The sequence below is a fragment of the Pimephales promelas genome, chromosome 11, assembly GCF_988280905.1.
Source record: "Pimephales promelas chromosome 11, fPimPro1.hap1.1, whole genome shotgun sequence".
In the NCBI taxonomy this organism is placed as follows: Eukaryota; Metazoa; Chordata; class Actinopteri; order Cypriniformes; family Leuciscidae; genus Pimephales; species Pimephales promelas.
In genome coordinates this window covers 26,848,220-26,868,726 of record NC_142779.1, presented here as the reverse complement: position 1 = coordinate 26,868,726, position 20,507 = coordinate 26,848,220, and the positions used below count along the sequence as shown (strand labels likewise).

At 38.1% G+C, this 20,507-nt stretch overlaps 1 protein-coding gene across 1 annotated transcript in view; it reads left to right on the top strand.

The window, feature by feature from the left end:
- plekhh2 (pleckstrin homology domain containing, family H (with MyTH4 domain) member 2) overlaps positions 1 to 20,507 on the top strand; it is a 52,444-nt gene that overhangs the window by 16,854 nt on the left and 15,083 nt on the right. The window contains exons 5-24 of the mRNA XM_039653347.2: positions 57 to 140; positions 231 to 312; positions 672 to 875; positions 2,164 to 2,915; positions 3,005 to 3,080; positions 3,642 to 3,736; positions 4,258 to 4,426; positions 7,639 to 7,775; positions 7,858 to 7,971; positions 8,230 to 8,316; positions 8,429 to 8,587; positions 10,302 to 10,382; positions 10,466 to 10,618; positions 16,297 to 16,405; positions 17,261 to 17,373; positions 17,454 to 17,633; positions 17,768 to 17,865; positions 17,953 to 18,130; positions 19,508 to 19,663; positions 19,756 to 19,853. Coding sequence (XP_039509281.2) covers positions 57 to 140; positions 231 to 312; positions 672 to 875; positions 2,164 to 2,915; positions 3,005 to 3,080; positions 3,642 to 3,736; positions 4,258 to 4,426; positions 7,639 to 7,775; positions 7,858 to 7,971; positions 8,230 to 8,316; positions 8,429 to 8,587; positions 10,302 to 10,382; positions 10,466 to 10,618; positions 16,297 to 16,405; positions 17,261 to 17,373; positions 17,454 to 17,633; positions 17,768 to 17,865; positions 17,953 to 18,130; positions 19,508 to 19,663; positions 19,756 to 19,853 — 3,125 coding nt within the window. The remainder of the gene's footprint in view (positions 1 to 56; positions 141 to 230; positions 313 to 671; positions 876 to 2,163; positions 2,916 to 3,004; positions 3,081 to 3,641; positions 3,737 to 4,257; positions 4,427 to 7,638; positions 7,776 to 7,857; positions 7,972 to 8,229; positions 8,317 to 8,428; positions 8,588 to 10,301; positions 10,383 to 10,465; positions 10,619 to 16,296; positions 16,406 to 17,260; positions 17,374 to 17,453; positions 17,634 to 17,767; positions 17,866 to 17,952; positions 18,131 to 19,507; positions 19,664 to 19,755; positions 19,854 to 20,507) is intronic.

Genomic DNA, 20,507 nt, shown 5'->3' with positions numbered 1-20,507 from the left:
AAAATGCTTATTTAAATCCATTAAAAAAAGTAATTCATTACGTTTTATACCTTCAGAAACAGAACCGAATTCAAGATGCCAAGACAGTGGAAGAAAAAGCAGCTAACATCAAAGAATGGGTCATACGGAAGTTGAATGAAGTATGTTAATGCTCTTTGTATGTTTTTAGAAAGAGATAAATATCTGGGGGAGTGTGTGAACGTTTGTGATCACAATTATTATTCTTGTAGTTTGATATAGAGAATGCCTCTCTGAGAGAGATCAACCAACAACAGGAAAATGAGATACAAGACCTAAGAAGACAACTGCAAGGTAATCGTGCATGTGATCAAAGAGTAGGTTCAATCATGGCTATGTTCACAATAACATTCTACCAAGTGCTACCATTATTAAATCCTGCTAGTTCTGCAGTGTGTACAGTGTTATACTCATAAAAACATTTGTTGATGAGTTTTTTTTTGTTTTGTTTTGTTTTTTTATTAGTGATATTGAAGATTAAACTGAGAGAACATTTATCAACATTTTTATCAACTTTGACTTACACCAAAAAAATGTGTGTATATATATATATATATATATATATATATATATATATATATATATATATATATATATATATATATATATATATATATATATATACTAAGTGTCATGTTTTTGTGTTGTTTTAGTCATGGAGCAGACTTTGGGTTCTGGTGGCCCAGTCCAGCCCAGTGTGGGTGAGGCCAAGCGACTCAGCAGTCTGACTTTTGGCTGTTTCCAAAACAGAGGGAAGATCCCTCAGGTACTGACGGGCCCAGAACCGTCCCAGAAGAGCATCGACACCCTGCCTGATCATGACCACACACTCATGGATTGCAAGAGACCCTCTACTGGTCAGAAGACAAATGATATCTTCAGTTGTTTGACTGAGAGCAATAGTTCATATTCTGCTGAGTTTGATTGAGATGCAACAGGGCTGGAAAGAAATTAAGAAATTATTACAAAATAAAATTGATCAAAAGTGGCATTAAAGATATTTCCCAGCAAGCAATTTTGCATTTAAAAGACGTCTAATAGCCGTTAAACACAGCCCTGATGTACACCTATAGTAAGTGTTTATATTCTGACCATTTTAGACTGTTACGGGTCTTAATAATAATAATTACCACCAATGTGCAGCATCCACCTGGATGATGCGACGGCAGCCATATTGCGCCAGAACGCCCACCACACACCAGATTACTGGTGGAGAGGAGACAGAGTGATGAAGCCAATTGGTATATTTAGGGATGATTAGGAGGCCATGATGGACAGAGGCACACTGGGCAAATTTGGCCGGGATGCCGGGGTTACACCCCTAGTACCTGCGTAACTCATTATAGACAGAAAAAAGGAGCTCCAGCTACAATGTTCTTCCGCAAGGCGCATTACGGCGCATTACTTTTTAACTTTCTGTTCATCAAATAATCTCGGGAAAAAAATCTATCACAATATCCACAAAAAATTTAAGCAGCAAAACTGCTGTTAATAATGAAACTGATGTTATGTAATGATTTTAGAATGACTTCTGATGCATCATGTGACTCTGAAGATTCGAGTAATGGATGACATTTTAAAATAAGTAAAAAAAAAAAAAAAAAAATATATATATATATATATATATATATATATATATATATATATATATATATATATATTGTTTTTCACAATATTGCTGTTTTTCAATAATGTTATTCAATAAATAAAGTATTGGTGAGTATGAGACTTCATAAAAAAAAAGAACATTTTAACATTTAATTTAAAAAAATCTAATGGAAAAATCTCATTTTGATTATCCAGTTTTAATTGTCCCTACAAAACATCTTGAAAAGGAAAGTTTCTCATCTAGAAATTCAAAAATGTTTAAATTAAGCAGCATGACAGAATAACACTATGATTCACAGTAACCACACTAACATTGTGATTTATGTTTTTGATTCAGAAGAATCAGCTCATAAGAGTCATTTGTTCAGGAATCACACTGCACTGGTTGCGATGACTGCATTTGATTCACTAAAAGAACTGCTCAAATGAGTCATGTTTGGTGATGAGTCTGAGTTAGTGAAATAGATGGCTTGACAATGTTTTGCAAAATATTTGTATCCATGTATTTACCAAGTCTGTGTGTTTGGTCCAATCCAGATTCTGAAATAAAACAAAACCACCCAGAAACAGAGTATGTTGGCCATTGCTCTAAAGGGGGATCTGAAGATGAGGGTGGGCGGGACAGTCCCGGAGGTGTCTCCTCCATCCTGTCTAGCGCTGCCTCTGAGGTAGAGAGGAGTCTGTTTGGAAGTTTCCAATTAAGCCGACCCACAAGTGAGACATACCACACCGCCTCTGATGACAGCAGCTCGCTGTTTGATGATGACATGCAGCGTGTGGACTGCACCAGACTTTGTCTCCCTGGCACCAAGAACGCTTCAAAGAAAGATGCTGAAGATGGATCCTCAGATGAGTTAAATAAGCGCTTCCAGTTGCAATGTTTGGATTCTTCATCCTCGTCCAGTGACACAAACACCTCCAGTCCAGTCCTAACTCCAGCTCTCACACCAAAGCGGCCCACCCCGTCTCAGGACACCCAAGACACCCCAGCTTCCCCCAAACAGCCCCGACTGCGGAATTTGGCATTGGCTAAGAAGCATATGAGTCAGCCTCCATTGTACAGTGAAGCCACCCATGGGCGGACTCGAAATGCTATCAGCATGCTACGTCCTCTGCGGCCTCAAGAAACTGACATGGACCAAGACCCAAAGATGGAGACTGGTGAAAGAGAACATAATGATGTGCCTTCAGCTGAAGTGCCACCTGAGGAACCCGAAACACCCGACACCTCTGCAGCTGTTCCCGGGAGTAAACCCCCGACCCCTCCACTGCACAGGCTGCCCTCTTGGGTGATTCCTGGAACTAATAGTTGATATGTAAAATGAATTGCTGTTGTTTAAGTTTATGTGCTAAACCTGTGTTTTCATGTTATCTGCAGGAGAGCAGAATATATGCAGTGGCAAAATCAGGAATTCGTCTGTCAGAGACGTCATGTACAGATGATGCTAATAAAGGTGGGTTTTTTTTTTTAAATTTGAGTTTTTTTTTCTTCCATGCAGTTGCCCTTTATTCATCTCTCTTCATTTTATATCTTCATTATCATTCACGTGCATTTCGTTCGTTTTTCCTATTTCCACGGTTCAACTTCAAAGTCACATAGTGCCGAACGTAAAAAAATAAATCCTTTTTTTTTTTTTTGCATTGTGACTGTATTTTTATGGCATTTCATCCAAGAATCCTTTTACCATATTTATTTAGTTATTTATTTTTGCATTGTGGGTGCAAAATGTTACATTTTAAAGAAAATCTTGACAAATTTCCCAGAGATTCGCCCAAATTCCCCTCAATAATTACAGTTCATTCACATATTGGGTCTGGGTTTAGAGATTTAAACAATATTCTTATTTTCTTGTATAAACCCTTTGATTTTAATAGCTGTAGTTTTAAGTTATGGTTATAGAATGGCGTTTGGTTTGGCCAATGATTGTTGCATAGAAATGTAAATATTAGTCCAAGGCCATCAAAATAATCAATGAATATTTCTTACTTGCCTAAATCATATTGTGCTCTTCCAGACTCTTCCCACCCATCCTCATGCCCCGCCTACATGCTCTACACATCCCTCATCTACAGGAACACAAATACACCCATCTTCACCTCAATAAAAGGGGTAGGGACCTGTGTGTGTCTTTATCTGTCTGTTGAAGTGTGTGGCTGTCACACTGTGATGCAAGACTGTGGTGAAGACTGTGATGCTCTGCAGTGTTAATTGTAGAAATTGTTTTTGCATAGGAGTCTGCATTTCTATCAGTAATAGACCTTATTCAGAGCAGCGCCATGACAGGTATGAAAGTGAGGTTGTGAGGGATAGACTTACCGTGTTTCCTATGGCATTCGCTGTAAAAATCTGAATAAAGCGGCTAGATTACTTACAATTTTCCATAGCTTACATTGTCGGGAGTTTTTTGTCAACTGACCTTTCTTGGAAAGATATTTTTCCAGTGTTTCATGAGCAGAACAATCAGAAAACACATTAAATAACAGTACAGCCCATTGAAGAGATGCATGACTATCCCTCACAGCCTCGCTTTCATTCTCATTAAAAATCAAAGATGGTGCTGCTGTGAATAAGGTGTATAGAAGCAAATATTTTAATTATGTAGATTGCCACATTTGTTTTTACTCTCATAGAAGGCGACTTTGTTATGCAACATTCAGTTCTCTGAGGAGTCGTGTAGTTCTGAGGAGGACAGTTCGGAGGAGTGTCAGTCTAACTCTGGAGAGGAGGAAAACTGTCAGACCTCTGGATCAGAGTCACACAAGAGCAGCAGCCGAGGAAGCCCTCGGTCACTTAAGAGAGGTACACGCATTATGCAGCAGTTATTAAAGATCATGGTTGGAAACCAAGCACCTGCAGGTTTGAACCCTGCAAGTATTAATCCATAAGTTATCACCATTGTACCTTTGAGCAAAATCTTCAATCACAGCTAGCCTGTGGGTCTGTCCTCATAATAAATACACTGGAACATTGCTCTAAAATGTGTGTTCTTTATGAGTGCAGTCTCTTCAAATTTAAAAATCCTCATCCAATGATTAAGGACTGGAGCATTCATGGAAAATCTATACAAATCTTTGGTCACAACATATTTAAAATTGTTCCTATGATTTATGTAAAAACACAGACAGAATCATAGAACATAGAGTCAGTCATGGAATTTGGAATATACTGCATAGTATTGAATGTTTTGATTAATAAATCAAAAGTAGGGTTCTAAAAATTAATCAAATTGTGATATAGACTAATGTCTGGACGTGTAATGTCCATGGTGTCTTCAGCGTCTGCTGTCTTGTTATATGAAGTGAACTCCAGAGCTGCTCTGAGAGTTCACTTCATTTCACCATTTCATTTGATCGTCAAATACAACAGAAACACAAAGGTCTTCACTACAAACTGCCAATGTGAAGAAATCTTGACAGAAATAAATGACTTGGCCAATTTACAAAGAACAGTATATACATTATATGGACAAAAGTATTGGGACACCTGATCATTACACCTGCAGGACTTTAATGACATCACATTCTAAATACATAGGACCAGATTTACAGGGCAAAATAGTATGAGAGCGCAACTCCAAAAAAATGCAGATGGGAGTGGAGAGTTCTGCGCGTGATCTACTGACAACGCACAAATTAAAGAACTCAAACACAACCAGATGCCAGATCATTTTCATAATGACCAACGCAATCTAGGGTTCTAAAAATTAACCTAATTGTAATTGAGCAGAGCAAATTGGCACCTAGTTTAAGACACACTTTCGTAGGTGTCCAATAATGCCACAAATACCCGTAATTAAACTATAGTAAACCACAAATCTCAAATCACATTGCATGGTTCATTTAAAAACTCTCCTTCCATACATTTTGCATCTGAAAGGGAAACTCCTAAAAATGCATATGCAAAATTAACCCCCTTCCACACCTTTTCAGCACAAATTTTTCACTGCTTTTCTTTAATAAATCCTGACAGTAGTTGTTAACGCCAAAAGAGGGTTTGCGCTGGTGCAAGCTGTTAGTAAATCTGGTCCATATACATTAATATATATGGCCCCCCCTTTACAGCTACTGTATAATAGCTTCCACTTTTTCAATGTTGACTAACATTCTCTCTACCGACTACTGGAATTTTGGTACCGTGACATACCTACTCTCCAGAACAGGTTATTAAACCATTCAAATGGTTTCTAAACAGTTTTATTAAGTCAAAGTAGTTGCCAAGTGTCCCTTTAAATATATAAATATATATATATATATATATATATATATATATATATATATATATATATATATATATATATATATGCTCTCCTGGACAAATGGGCAAAAATTCCCACAGAAATACTCCAAAATCTTGTGGAAATACTTGCGCAATGGGTTGTGACCCATTGTGACGATGGGTTGAGTTGTCCCCAGGTGGAAAACCAACCTTGCAACCTCGGGTTCAGTAAGTTGGAAATAGAAGTCTTGTGAGAAGCGAGAACAAGCGAGAAACACGAAGTGCTTTGTGGCAATTCGAATCAATTCTATAAAACTGTATATGATGTATTACCCACTCGTAGACATAGCTTCACACGATAAAGTTGGGCGGCTCCGATAATAACAAATGCACATGAGCAGTGGTAGAAAGAGGGAGGAAGGTGCCACAAGTGAGTGTTTTTTTTATTTTTTTTTTTTATGACAATGTTGTGAAAATATACGCCGTAGGATTTGCAAAACAGCTGGCGGATTTTGAAAATACACAACTCAAAAGTTCCTACCTTCTTTCCTCCAATGCTGGCCCTGACTCCACCCATTCGAAGAACATGGGCACGCAACCATGCATGTGCAAAACTCAGATGCGCGAGATCTGTACCGGGGCCACCTGTTCTTACTGTGACTGGGTCACGAGCTTTGAGTATGTACACGAAGGGTAACGCGCGCAAGGGCGATGGGGGTTGGGGGGTATGGTACGACCTTTTGATTGACGAACTGACTGTCCAATGATTCTAGGTGGTCTTGGAAATGATTGGCTGGAGTTTTTTGAGTCCTGCCCAGTCCACAGATGATTAAATTGCTTAATTTTCATTTCAGTGCTTCTATCTCAGTGGCTGTAAGTGGGTTAAGAATAGGATTTCAAGTGATTTTGGAAAATGGACAAAAAAGAAAATCCCATGATTATACTTTAAAAATTGGCCCATTAAAAAAGATCGTACAGGGCTTTACAGACAAACACACCTTAAAGGTGCCGTATGTAAATTTTTCACGACTAAAGCATAAAAAATACCTACTAAAGCACTAAAATAAAAAATACCATGATATGTTTGCATATATTGAGCAAACATACTTGTTTTTCTGAAGAAAAAAAAAAGAAAAAAAACTTCTACAGCCAGTTATTTGTGAAATGGGTGTTTCCAGGCTGGAATGTATGTTATTGTTTTGGTCTATAATACGTTGCCAATTTCCGTGTGAGCACTGTCCAGTCTGAGGAGCAGGTGGCGGGAAAAACGACGATCTCCGATATTTCAACATGACATCATGACTTTTGCGTAAACATACACGCCACTTTCGAGTCAGGTGGCGTGTTATCTCTACGCATTTTGAGCTATCCGCGTGTATCCGCGTCCGCGTCATTCCGCGTGTCTGTAGACGCAGTCAAATCTCCAGTCATAAATGCCATTAACCCGTGACGGTTACGTTTAGGGATGGGGTTGAGGTAAGTCATATCTTTTTTTTTTACCTTGGAGGGTAAGGGAACAGTCATAAATGCCATTAACCCCAGTGACGGTTAGGTTTAGGGACGGAGTTGAGGTAAGTCATATATTTATATAACGTTAAGTCAACGGCGTTCATAAACACGCTGAAAAGCGATTATGCGTCTTGATAGCACGCCAAAAATGGAAATACGAATTGGCGTGGCATACACACGCTACTTCATGAGATCAGTCTGGATATTTTGAATTGGACTGCAGTACCTATTTCAACCACTCATTCTTACATACTGCACCTTTAATGAATGTGTTGTGTCTTGCTTAGCTGTGTCATTATCTTCTATGACATCTGAGTGCGACTATGCCATACCTCCTGACGCTTACTCCACTGATACGGAGTGCTCTGAACCTGAAAACAAGCTACCAAAGACCTGCTCCTCCAACAGTGACAACGGCAAGAGTGTAAGACACATGTCCATATGCATACATTTGTGGATTTCAGTGAGTCACACCTGAGACCAAATGAGAATGTGTTTCATCTCAGGAGTCTATGGAGAAGTCTGGGTACCTTCTCAAGATGGTAAAGACATGGAAGAAAACATGGAAGAGGCACTGGTTTGTTCTGAAGGATGGGGAGCTTCTCTACTTCAAATCACCAGTGAGTTTAAATGACTCTTACTATAAATTTGTTTCTTTTCCTGTTTTATTATCTTGTTTTGCATTTACTTTTTTTTTAATTGTACGTTTTCTTTAAAGCACTTTTTACACACTTTTTAATTGATGCCATATAATTACAGTAGCTTAAACATATAACTATATGCTAACTAAATATTAGGACATCTGGCTAACCCAATGACCTCAATATGGTGGTCAAGCTACAAATAGTTTCTGGAGATTCTGTGATTTTGTTTCATAGAGTGATGTCATCCATAAACCCCAAGGCCAGATTGATCTGAACGCATGTAGCACTATAGCACGTGGTGATGGGAAACAGATGCTTCAGGTAAAGTGTGTGTGTGTAAGAGAGAGAGAGAGAGAGAGAGAGATTGTTCATACATCTCAGATATAGCATATTATTTCACATGACTTTCCATGTTGATGTTGTGTCCCCTCAGGTGGTGACAGGTAAAAGTGTGTGTAATCTGAAAGCAGATTCCCCGAACCTCCTGGAGGAGTGGCTTAAGGTTCTGCAGAGCGTCCTAAGGATCAAAGCTGCTAGTCCGCTCTTTACACACCCAGACGTACGGCCCATTATGAAAGGACACGTGACGAAGGTATTAAAAATCATTTGTAATATGCACTCATAATCATTTGTATTAGGTCACGTGTTCTGTTCTGTTTTTGATTCAGTTTTCATTGTGTTCTGTTTGTCAACTTTTGTGCAAACGCTTTTTGCATTTGCAAATACAACTGAAAGGACTTTGTATACTTTGAAAGGAACAGGAAGTCGCTTGTGTTATTCGTTGTTTTCGACTGGATTTTTATTGGCTTGCATGGCTTTATATTTCTCCCTACACTGCCACCCATAGGTTTGACATAGTTATGATGGCACTCGATGGCGTATTTATTTGGATTGATGTAAATTACAACTTTTTTGAAAATGTGCAAATGTGGCCTGTGTTAGATACATAGACAGTAAAAGAAATGGACACAGCGACCCCATTGATTTCAACGGAAAGAGTTCCTTCCTGATAGCCAAGCGTTCTGCGCAGGCTCAAACTGAGCTTGACGACGTAGATGTCACGTGAGCAAACTGACTGACAGTTGTAAATCTTCTAGTAGCTGTGCCAAGACAAATTTTAATCGTGTACAGAGACGGCGAAACGCGACCTGGAGCAACTTTTGGCAAGTATTCTGATTAATTATTTTGTCATTTTGCTTCTATCTATGCCATGGGCTGACTTTAGACAGTAAAAGATTGCCTGTGAGGCTGTGCAAGCTTCTCCTCCTGTCCATACGGTAACTTCTCTACCCCTGTGATGGACAGTCGAGTGGTTATGACGCAATTTTTAGAAGAACGGATGAAGAACGCAATTTTTAGAAGAACGCAATTTTTACAAGAACGGATTCTACTGGGCTATAACGTAACATACAAAGTAATGGAGCCTTTTATACATTGACGTGTTTCTTTAGAAATAAATAACGGACAAATGGAGTCTTTGGACGCCTCAGATGTAAAGTTATTCGCTGTCAAAGTGACGCCAAAATGAATGGGAGTCAATGGGATGCTAACAGCAGGTGAATAGCCAGCTACAAAGGCGCCCCCCTTTGTATAGTTGAATATTTTTCAACTAAAATATTTGTATGCGCTTTGGACGTTCATTTTCATGACAACAGCAGTTTGGGTGCCTGCAAACGCAAAGTTTTGATAACGGGTTTCAAAGTACAAGTTTTTGAAAATGGTCTCTTTGTAAACAACAAAAAAGCGAATCTCTGTAGATGATGTCATACATGTTTATAACATGTTCAATCTATAGTGTTTCATCGCCATCTAACGGCCTGGCAGTAGAATACAGGGTTTTTAGTCGTTTTTCGCAGATCCTTGTGAATGGGGATCGCTTTGACAATGATGTCGTCTGTACATGGAAAACTCAAAGGAAAGATTTTTTAAAATATTTTTTTAAATGTTTTTAATGTTATTAAAGAAAACTACATCTTCAGTAGTCTTCAGTGTCATATGTTCCTTCAGAAATCATTCTAATATGCTGATTTGGTGCTCAAGAAACATTTCCTATTATTACGTTCAATGTTCATTATTTTCTGCTTCATATTTTCAAAAGAACATGAGTTGAAACATTGAAACATTCAAAAGAACATAATTTATATGAAATGGTGATATTTTGTAACATAAGTAAATGTATATACTGTCACTATTGATAAATTAAATTAATCCTTGCTGAATTAAAGAATTATTTTTATTTTATTTTTTATTTGTAGTCGTTTATAACTTGTATTCTGTGTATTATATGTTGTCTCTGACTCTTAAAGGTGAAACATGGCTACTCTAAGCATGTGTGGTGTATGCTTTTTGGGAAGATTCTCTACTACTTCAGAAGTCAAGAGGACAAGGTCTTTTGTCTCCTCAAATCAGAGTCATCTTGCACAGTATATTTGTATGTGTGAATGCACTAATATTGTATTTCTCTACCAAGTTTCCCCTAGGTCAGATCAAACTGTGGGAGGCTTGTGTGGAGGAAGTGCATAAGTCATGTGACTTAGCTGAAGTCTCTGCTCAGTATACCCTGTCCATTCAGTCAATCAGCCAGGGCCTGACATACCTGCTCATCGACTCACCACATGAGAAGGTACAGTGGGCAAGCCATACTGAATTATACTTAAAACATCACAAATACCTCTTGCACATCCCTTGTGCAAGGGAAGTGCACTTAATTTTATTGGATGTGCACTAGTATATTTAAGAAATATTTGCATGCACATAATCTAATATTAATGAAAGAAAAATTAATTTTTAAGAGAGTATTTTCTTAACTAGACAATATAAGTAATGCTGCATTCCATTTACCTGGAAAAGGGATGTTGGAGCTTTGAATGTCATCACACACGAGTTCACCTTGTTCCAGTACAAAGGTCGGAAAACTAAAATGGATGCGTCCAGGCAAACATTTGTTGTGCTTGCTCTTGCAAGCAAAAAAAGTGGAATTTTGCTCAGATAATGCCGAAGAATTATGTACACAAATAGAGGTTGGATAGTACTGTGTGCACCACTGAATTTGAGACACAGTACAGAAACAGAAGTGCCAGTAAACAATCTATTACGGTTTCACCACAGTTTCACCACAATTTATTACAGTTCACGACAGCCATATTGGATTCTAAATTCTGGACTGTTGCAATTCCACCGAGTTTTTTTCAGTCTCAACTCTGACTTGAGGAGGCATTCCAGTTAAAAGTTTATATTGGGAAATAGGAATTTCCCATTTACAAGGACACGACAATCATCTAAGTACTGTGACAATCATCTAAGTACTGTGGATGTTCCCATGTTTAGCTATCCAACTGAAGGATTAGCTATCCAACTGAAATGTATCTTATGATGTGGTTTTTATAACAGTCTTCTGAAAGTTAAAGGTCCCCTGACAAATGTCCACTTTCTGAGGTTTTTTAGCATTAATATTAGTTCCCCTAGCCTGTATTTAGTCCCCTCGTGTCTAGAATTTTCAAACGGTGTAAACCGAGCTTTGGCTATTTAGGTAACCTCCCCCTTTCTCTGCTTTGCTTTCAGAAAATGAGCTAGGAACGGGAAGTGCGAACATGCAGGCGCGATTTTAGTTTTTTCTCGAGAGATATCATGTCTTGCAAACGATCGAAGCATGGCAGTTGATGGCAGTTGTTCGGATGTACAAATGAATATTAACGTATTTTATTGATTCTTCATCCGAGCCTCTGAAGAAACAATAGGTTAATTTTATTTTCTCTGGAAATGTGCCAACACAACTTCCCCACCGACGCCTGTTTCCTCTACTTGGGCCAATACAGAACCGGCCTCGATGAACGTCTAAAAATAAATAGATCGAGCTACCCAGCAACAATTTTTGATGTGTAGCCTAATTGTTCAAGTTCAGACAGGTAATCTTTCTCTCAAAATCATTCAATACTGTTTATGCATAAGTCAAGCCAGTGACTAAAATATCAACTTCACATCATTTCTTTTTGTAGGATGAAAATAATCTTATTTAAATTGTGATCAAATTATACAGAAAGCAATCAAAGAACAATATTTGCACATAGCGATTTTTATCTGGACAACTCGTTATGAAATCAATGACGGACGTTACACTGCACAAAGAAGCTCTTACTGTATGCACATCATCGTGCCTGCATTGGTGAAAGCATTAGAGAGAGTGCATTAACTGTGTTACAAAGATAAGATCTTCATTCTCCCGATTAACAGACTGTCATCTGCTCGCTTAATGCTCATCACAGCAACATTTTATGTGATGGGAATAGATCTAAATACTTCAAAAACTTCTCACGATTCAGTAATCTCATTAATTGTAATAGTAAAAATGTACAGTATAATAGCTGTAGTAAAAGTATTCGAGAGAGTTTCACATGTAATATGTAGCTATTTCATATGCAAGCATGTCAGTCAATCACAGCAGTGGGCGGTTGCACTGAATCCCACAGCAGACACGCCCCTTCAAACAGAGCATTCAAATCAGAGGCTAAAATCAGGATAGGAAAAATTCCCTTTATTACTAAATTATGGCTATTTTTAATCTTAAAAACATACTAACACTTTATGGGCAACCCAGGAAACATTATAAAATAATAAAATAACCCCATGTCAGGTGATCACAAGGATCACAATAGTATATGTAGTGTATGTGTGGACTCAAGATATTATTTGTGTCACCTTGGTTGCTAGAAGGTTGAGTATGAGTAGGATCTAGTTGCAGCAGTACAACTTTAAAGTAACAAATACACTAAAAATTACAGGAGAAAAAGAGCAACATGCAAGAAAAGAACAACCACTTAAAATAGACATACTAAAAGACTTAAGAATGGACAAGGAACTGAACAGGGAATATATATTGTTGTGGAGAAAAGTCATCTCTTTCTTGCAAATGAAGCTCCAGAGTTCCAGAAATCAAAATAAGACTTTATTGAACAAAGCAACAAAGCTGAGAAGCCTGCGGGACATCAGAATTTTCCATTAGCCAAAACGCAATTAGTATGCCGTGTTTTTATGTTCTTTTGCAATAACCAAGTGACATAACGTCTGGTAAGGTAATGTGTACCTTCTGTTTTCCCACCATGAAGTTCTACATATTTTCCCTTTCTCTCTAATTGTAGCATTCTGGCAATTGATGGTAAACTCTTTTTCATAGGCAAAATGTAGCATTCTCCAAGGACAATCAACAATCTTCCCAGGGGCAAAAAACTTCCACATGACACCTCTTAACAATAGTCTTATTCTTTCACTATCACTTGTCGTTTATTTGAAAATCCCTGACTAAGCAAAAACTACTCATCTTCTACAAACTTTTCATCTTGACCTTTGTAGTCACATAGGCCATAAGGCCTTAAAAACACATCTGGCTTTTATAGTATTCAACCCCGTTCTGCAATTGTTTTTTATAGACTAGGAAAAAAATGTCAACAATATACACAGACTAAGGCATCCACACTACTGCGTTTTTGTTTAACAACGGAGAATTAAAACGAATACGTCCTCACCAGTGTTTTATCTGCATATTAGAATTGATCTCCGTCCACATTAAAACGACTGAAAATGCGGATCACATGACCATTCACCAACACTGGGCATGCACGTGCCGGTGTAAACAGTGGCTGACGAATCAGGGAAGGACACGTCATGACTGATGACACCCAATCATGGAGCCGAGCGTGAGCCTCTGCGTCATCGTTTCTAAACTCCTCCGTTTTGTCCCGTCTTCACTAAAACGAACGTCCGGAGATTCAAAACCGAGCTGCAGCGTTTCTAAACTTCTCCGTTTTAGGTCTTTGTTTTTTCCATTTTAGTCTGGACGGGAGGTGCAAACGTAGCAAAAGGTCTCAGTTTTTACTGAGAAGCAGTAGTGGCCTAAATGAGTAAATTAACAAGGGGCAGGTGGACACAAAAGGCTGCTATGGTAACTAACAGGCACACACTAGGAAAGTAGGTCAACTAAGGGGAAACTGGAAAAAAAACATGGGAACTTGGAACACTTAAATCTAAACCAATACAGAACATAAACCTGACATTACACCCCCTTCCAGAGCTAGAATGTGGTGTGACCAAGAGGGAGCTGACAGAGCCTGGAGGAGACGATTGAGGAAGGAGCCTGGGAATGACCCAGAGCAGAGTCATAATGAAGATCCACGGTGGAGCTTTGGTGGATAAGCCAGGCGGAACCAGGAGGGCGACCAAGCTATTATAAGTGGGCACCCAGGCAGATTCGAAGAGGCAATGACTCAGGCTGACATCGCTGTACTGGAAGGCTGAGGCATGAATCCCAGGGTTGTGTGACCTAGGTGGAGATGAGGACTCGGCCGACCGAGGCAGGGCTGAAGGGAGCCGGTGGAGATAGGGCCGAATTACTGGATGGCATGGTTAGGTTAGGAGGTGGAAGTGGGAGCATAATCAATGACATAGGATTAGTGCTTGGCAACGAAACTGGCATTGTGCTGGGAAAAAAACAGCAAAGTTCTGGAATTATCTAAACTGCTTGAGGTAATCAGCAGGTAAGAAGGTTGCTCAAGGTCAGAAACAAGGACAGAAGCTGGCTCTGTGTCGCTCAAGTCAATCAGCCACTCCGGGCTGTCCAATTCCACCAAACTCCCTCTGGGACAGACATGGGACCAGCTCACACACCTGGTCAGACTGGCGGGAATAGGCTCTGGCTCAGCGTCAGCAGCCGACTCTAGTTCTGGATCTTTGATGGGTAATTGCTCTGACTCTTTAGATGATTGACAATATCAGGATGGTGGGAGTTGACTGGGATGGCTGTAGCTGTGTGGGGATATTGTCCTCCACCTCACTGATGGTAAATGATGAGCCACATGGCCACAGCACAGTGTTCAGATCCTATGCCAAGGTCAAGCTGGAATCTCCTGTTGGCATCCAACAGCCAATGTTCTCGCCAAGCCCACTCCATAAACAGACCATCAGAGAAAAATCATCCAATGATGTCAGCCGGCAGTATTCCAGGAGTTTCTCCACATATGCTTCAATCTCCATGCGATTCTGGGAAATAGAACACATAATAGTATCTGGTCCGAGGAAAAACTGCTGCCAGATCCATTTTAATGTCTGTTTTTCTGTCATGTTGGTTGCAGCAATGATGAGTTTGAGCTGGGTCTACTTGTAGCAGTAACTTACAGGCATGCTCTAGGAAACTAGAGCTGTGTTCGAAATTGCCCCATATACCTCCATTCACTATTCCCTACATTACTCCACTAATATAGTCCACTTGAAGGAGTAACTGAAAATGAGTACGCAAATTCGGAAAACTGAGCATGCTAGAAGGGCTGCCACTTTTGCATAGTTTGTGCTTGTGGTTTAATAAACATTTGAAACTTTGCAAACTGGCAGCTACAGAAAAAAGAAAAAGATTTATCTTTTGCTCTGTCATTGAAACTAGCATGCACAGTATAAACCTTAATTAAACTATTTAATATTCAATTATTTATACATCTATTTTATTACTGTACCCACACTGGACCAGCGGTTTGGAAAATGGATTTCAGCTGCAGGCACCTTCTTCTGGTCAGATGTGGGAATTAATTCAGCACAGCCCTCAAAGTGCATAATATAGCCATTGAGTGTACATCGGTCAAAAATGGTGCACTATTTAAGGGTATAGGGGGTTATTTTGGTCACAGTCTTGGTCAACTTAATAAGACAGGAAATAAATACAAGAACTAGGAACACTTAAAACTAAACCAAAACAGAATAGAACGTAACCCTAACAGTTTGGAGCTCAAAACCTTATTTATCTGAAGCAATTATATCAAGGCCCTTTTCTTTTTTATAATTTTTTGTGTTGCCATCTAACATATGCTTGCAGTTTAACACGTGTTTATTTTATTATTTTATTATTATAATGATACAAATTATTGTCTCTTCATTTTAAATGGACAACATACTGTATATATTTAATCACGCCTTTTGTGCTTGTACTCCTAACTATTGAAATTATAAAGATGTACTAATACTACTTAAGTAGGTCAAAAAACACTCTTGATTTCAACTAATTTGTTAAAAACTAATGTTTTTATTTCATTGTAAATAAATGTTAACTGCCCAAAAACATTTAATTTAGTTCTCTCTTAAATATATTATTTTAAAGTATGTTATTTTCATAATAAGTGCTCTTTTTAAAAGTATGCTTTAGTAAGTGTACTTCTTTTTCACAAGGGATCTAATATCATTACGGCAAAGAAAATTCAAAGATAATCCTAAACATTTGGATAGTTTATGATCAAATTGTTGCTTTTATGTGTTCCTCTCCTGTAGACAGCCTGGTTTTACCATCTGTCTGTGGCAGCAGGCACTACAGTGGGGCAGGTGGGAACTGAGTTTGAGAAGCTGGTTGGTAAACTTCTCAACATGCAGGGAGACCCAGGTAAGAAACTAACAGATTAATTTTGGATGATCGTGTTATTCATTACATATGTTTCACTGTGATGGAGTGTCCTACATCAGAGACATGCAGTAGAAGGAGAAGACATGCCTCCTTGTAAAATCAGCCTCTTGAAAAATAAGCTATGGGAATCAAATCCCAGAATATTAGATCCATCTTCCAGGGCCGGATGTTTAAAACTGGTATAGTATTTTCCACCATGTTAGTCTAGCAAATTGGCTTTTTTTTAGGGTCTCCAGCAAAGTTTGGATTTGAAGACGGAGATGTAATTTTTCCATATTTATAAGGCTTACTGCTCATGAGCCGGTATTTTCAATGTTTTGGAGTAACTTGGTTCACAGTAAATGCTGCTTCCTGCAAACTCCATCTCGGCAAGTGAATTTGGGTCGCTTATAACCTGCATTTGAAAATGCAATCCACATCAACTATCTTTCTAACAACGATAAGCTCTCATAAATCTGTTGTAAACAAATGAAAAGGTTTTATGCTAAAATAAAACCTCTGTAGTTTTGCACTTGAAAGCAAAGAAATTAAGGCAGCTACACATATTAATGTTGTAATTTTACTGTTGTCCTAACCTTAATAATGAAAATAATTATTATTATATAGTCAGATTGAATTTATTATCTGTATTAAATAAAAGATGCAGTGAAATCATGGGCCCCAAGCATTTGTGTGGTGGTTAACATCCCTAAATGAGAGGAATGTAACCATGGCAAACAATATGTCATAAATTTGCTTTATTCTCAAGTTGTTCATTTTGACCTTGTGCTGACCTTTTAAATGGTTGCTGTATAAAAACAGTTTAATGCCCATGTTTGTCCGATTCCTTCTCAGGGTCTCCTCTCTGGAGACACCCAATGCTGTGTTTCACGAAGGAAGGACTGTCTTCTCCACTCACCACCCTGCCTTCACAGGCTCTACAAACTGAAGCCATCAAGCTATTTAAGGTGTGTGTTCATCCATTACACATTTGGGGAGCATAGCCCCAAAACACAGGAAAAAACACTATTTTTTCTCCTCTTTACAGACATGTCAGCTCTTCATTAATGTGGCCATTGATACTCCAGCCATAGATTATCACGTGACTCTTGCCCAGTGTGCTCTACAAGTGTGTCTCACCCACCCAGAGCTGCAAAACGAGATCTACTGCCAGCTTATCAAACAGACACAGAAGAGGCAACCACACGGAGGGCCTGGAACCCTGCAGGTAAGAAAATCACATGCTTGTGATGCGAACACACACCACTAGGAGGGGTGCTTGGCTTTGTTTTGTGTTTTATGCCAAACTTGGGAGTGATTTATGAGGATGTCCATGACTTGTTTAAATTTTCTCTAACACAGGGGTGGCAGTTTCTGGCTCTGTGTGTCGGTCTTTTCCTGCCTACACACCCCACTCTTTGGTATTTGCAAGTTCATCTCAAAAGATATGGAGATTCAAGGTAAATCAGATCAATTATCACACTATTCCATGTAGCACACTCCACTCACTTAATTTGACTGTTGTTCAATTTCTGAATTGTTCCCAGGACGGAGGTGGGAAAGTATGCAATTTATTGCCAACGTTCACTGGAGCGGACGCAGCAAAAAGGGGATCGGCAAGCCCGATCTTCACGTATGGAGATCTTATCAATCTTACTCAGGAACCCTTACCACCACTCTTTGCCCTTCAGCGTGCCAGTACACTTCCTTAACAATACCTACCAGGTCCACACATTTCTACAATACTTTATGATAAAGGAACAGTTCATCAAGAAAGTAACATTGATCTGTCATTATTTACTCATCTTGATGTTCTTTTAAATCTTCATGCAGCTCATTTCAATATGAATGACCAAAAATGACCAAAAAGTCATACAAGTATTATGAAAGTTGTTTTAGCATTTATGTGTGCGTTATATCCTAAGCCATCTGAGAATTTCTTTTAGAAAACTTGGAATAGAGAGCAAGAGACATGTGGATGATTTAAAACTGTTTATTGTGCATTCTGGATCTTGACACGGTCTCTATGAATCATCGTGTGGTGTTTCTGTAGCTTTAATGCATGACTTTAACAACATATTGTGTTTGATATCCAAAGAATGCAAAACATGCAAGTTGTTTTTCAAGTGCATGACTGTATAGAAAAAAGCTGCATGAAAATTCTTCAGAAAGCATTCCCATGGGGAAGTAAAACTTGAAAATTTCAGGGATTTTTTATTTAATTTAATGTAATTCACTTTTAGAGAATATATTTATTTTTTCTAGTTTTTTTCTTGTTCTTGTGTGGAGGACTTGTCAGAGATACTTCCTTAAAATTACTGATAGACTACAGTTCAAAATTTTAGGGTAAAAAAAGGGTTTTTGAAATAATATCTTATGCCCACCAAGGCATTTATTTAATAAAAAAATAAATAAATAAATAAATGTAATATTGTAAAATATTAGTACAATATATTAAACTATTCAATTTTAATTATTATTCAAAAAAAAAATGTTTTCAGCATCATTACTTCAGTCTTCAGTGTCACATGATCCTTCAGAAATTATTCTAATATACCGATTTGGTGCTCAAGAAACATTTCTTATTATTATCAATGTTGAAAATAGTTGCTTTTTTTGGAAACTGAAACATTTGTTTCAGGATTCCTTTGATCAATAGAAATTTCAAATAACAGCATTTATTGAAATGTAAACCTTTTATAAGATTATACATGTTTTTATTTTTTACCATCATTTTTGCTTTATTTATTACATCCTTGCTGAATAAGTATTATTTTCTTAGCTTTATTAAGTATTTAAAACCTTACTGATCCACACCACATAATGATTAAATAAAAATAACCCTCAGAATAAGAAAAAGTCTTATTCTTATTCTTATCTAAAAAGAAGAAAAAGTCATGGAAATTCATTTGCCAAAAGTCTGGGAACTATTTTTATATTCCACGGAACAAAAATATCAGTTTAGAACATCATGGAGGTGAATAAATAATGTGGAAAGTTTTATTTTTGTAAGAACTGTGTCTTTAAAAATGACATACAAACTATTGGTAATTCACCATCTTGTCTAACAGTCTAAGCTAACAGTCTGTCTTTGTATGGCAGGTTGTTGGTTTTGATGCTTCATCCACAGTGGAGGAGTTTCAGAGTCGGCTGAACCAGGACACAGGCATGAGGAAAACTGGTCAGTCCGGTTTCAGCCTTTATTCTGATGACCCCACTGGCAAAGACCTGGAGCACTGTCTTCAGGCAAACCTGAAGGTCAGACACACACACACACACACTCCCTACTGGACAGTGAATTATTGTACTTTGCAGCCATCTTTAATCAAAGCAATATGTTGCGTCCTCAGATCTGTGACATTATTGCAAAATGGGAGCAGGCCTCGAAGGAGCAGCACACAGGCAAATCTGAGAATGCCAGGACGGTGAAACTCACTTACAAGAACAGGTAGAGTACAGAGGTCGGATTCAAGAAAATTCTTAATATAAATTCTAAGACGTTCGTAAGAATGTTCCTTAAGAAAATATTTGAGAACATTTTAAGAATTTCAAGAATTGCACTAAGAAGAAAATGAAAGGCTTTGGTGTTATTTGATTGAAAGGCAGGTATTGCTGAAGACTCGCTGAATGAAAAACACCTCAAATCCCATCTTTTTGCGCTGCCTGCAGATTCTGTAGTTATCGTAATAAGCGCTCAGACTATTTTCGATGCAAATGGCTTGATGGGATTTAATCACTCAGCGGTGTGATTTGAATGTACCATAGAGTGAATGTGTGTGTGCTGCCTCACTAGTTCTAGCTAGAGTGAATGCATTATGTATACACAACCACTCCAGTGACCAATGTTTAATGATTGATCTGTGACACTTGCCCACATTCCTGACACTAGTAATATGTATTATATGTAGCTAGTGTTATGTTGTAATGCTTCAGTTTAAGTTTAAGTCTTAGTTATGAATTTCAGAAATGTATGTACAAATCACAGTTAGCAAAAAAAATATTAATTTAAACAATGTAATAATTTAGGGCAGAAACAATAAGCTCACTGAAGGAATGAATTTGTTAACTATTCAACTCAAATAATTCATTAAACATCTTGTCT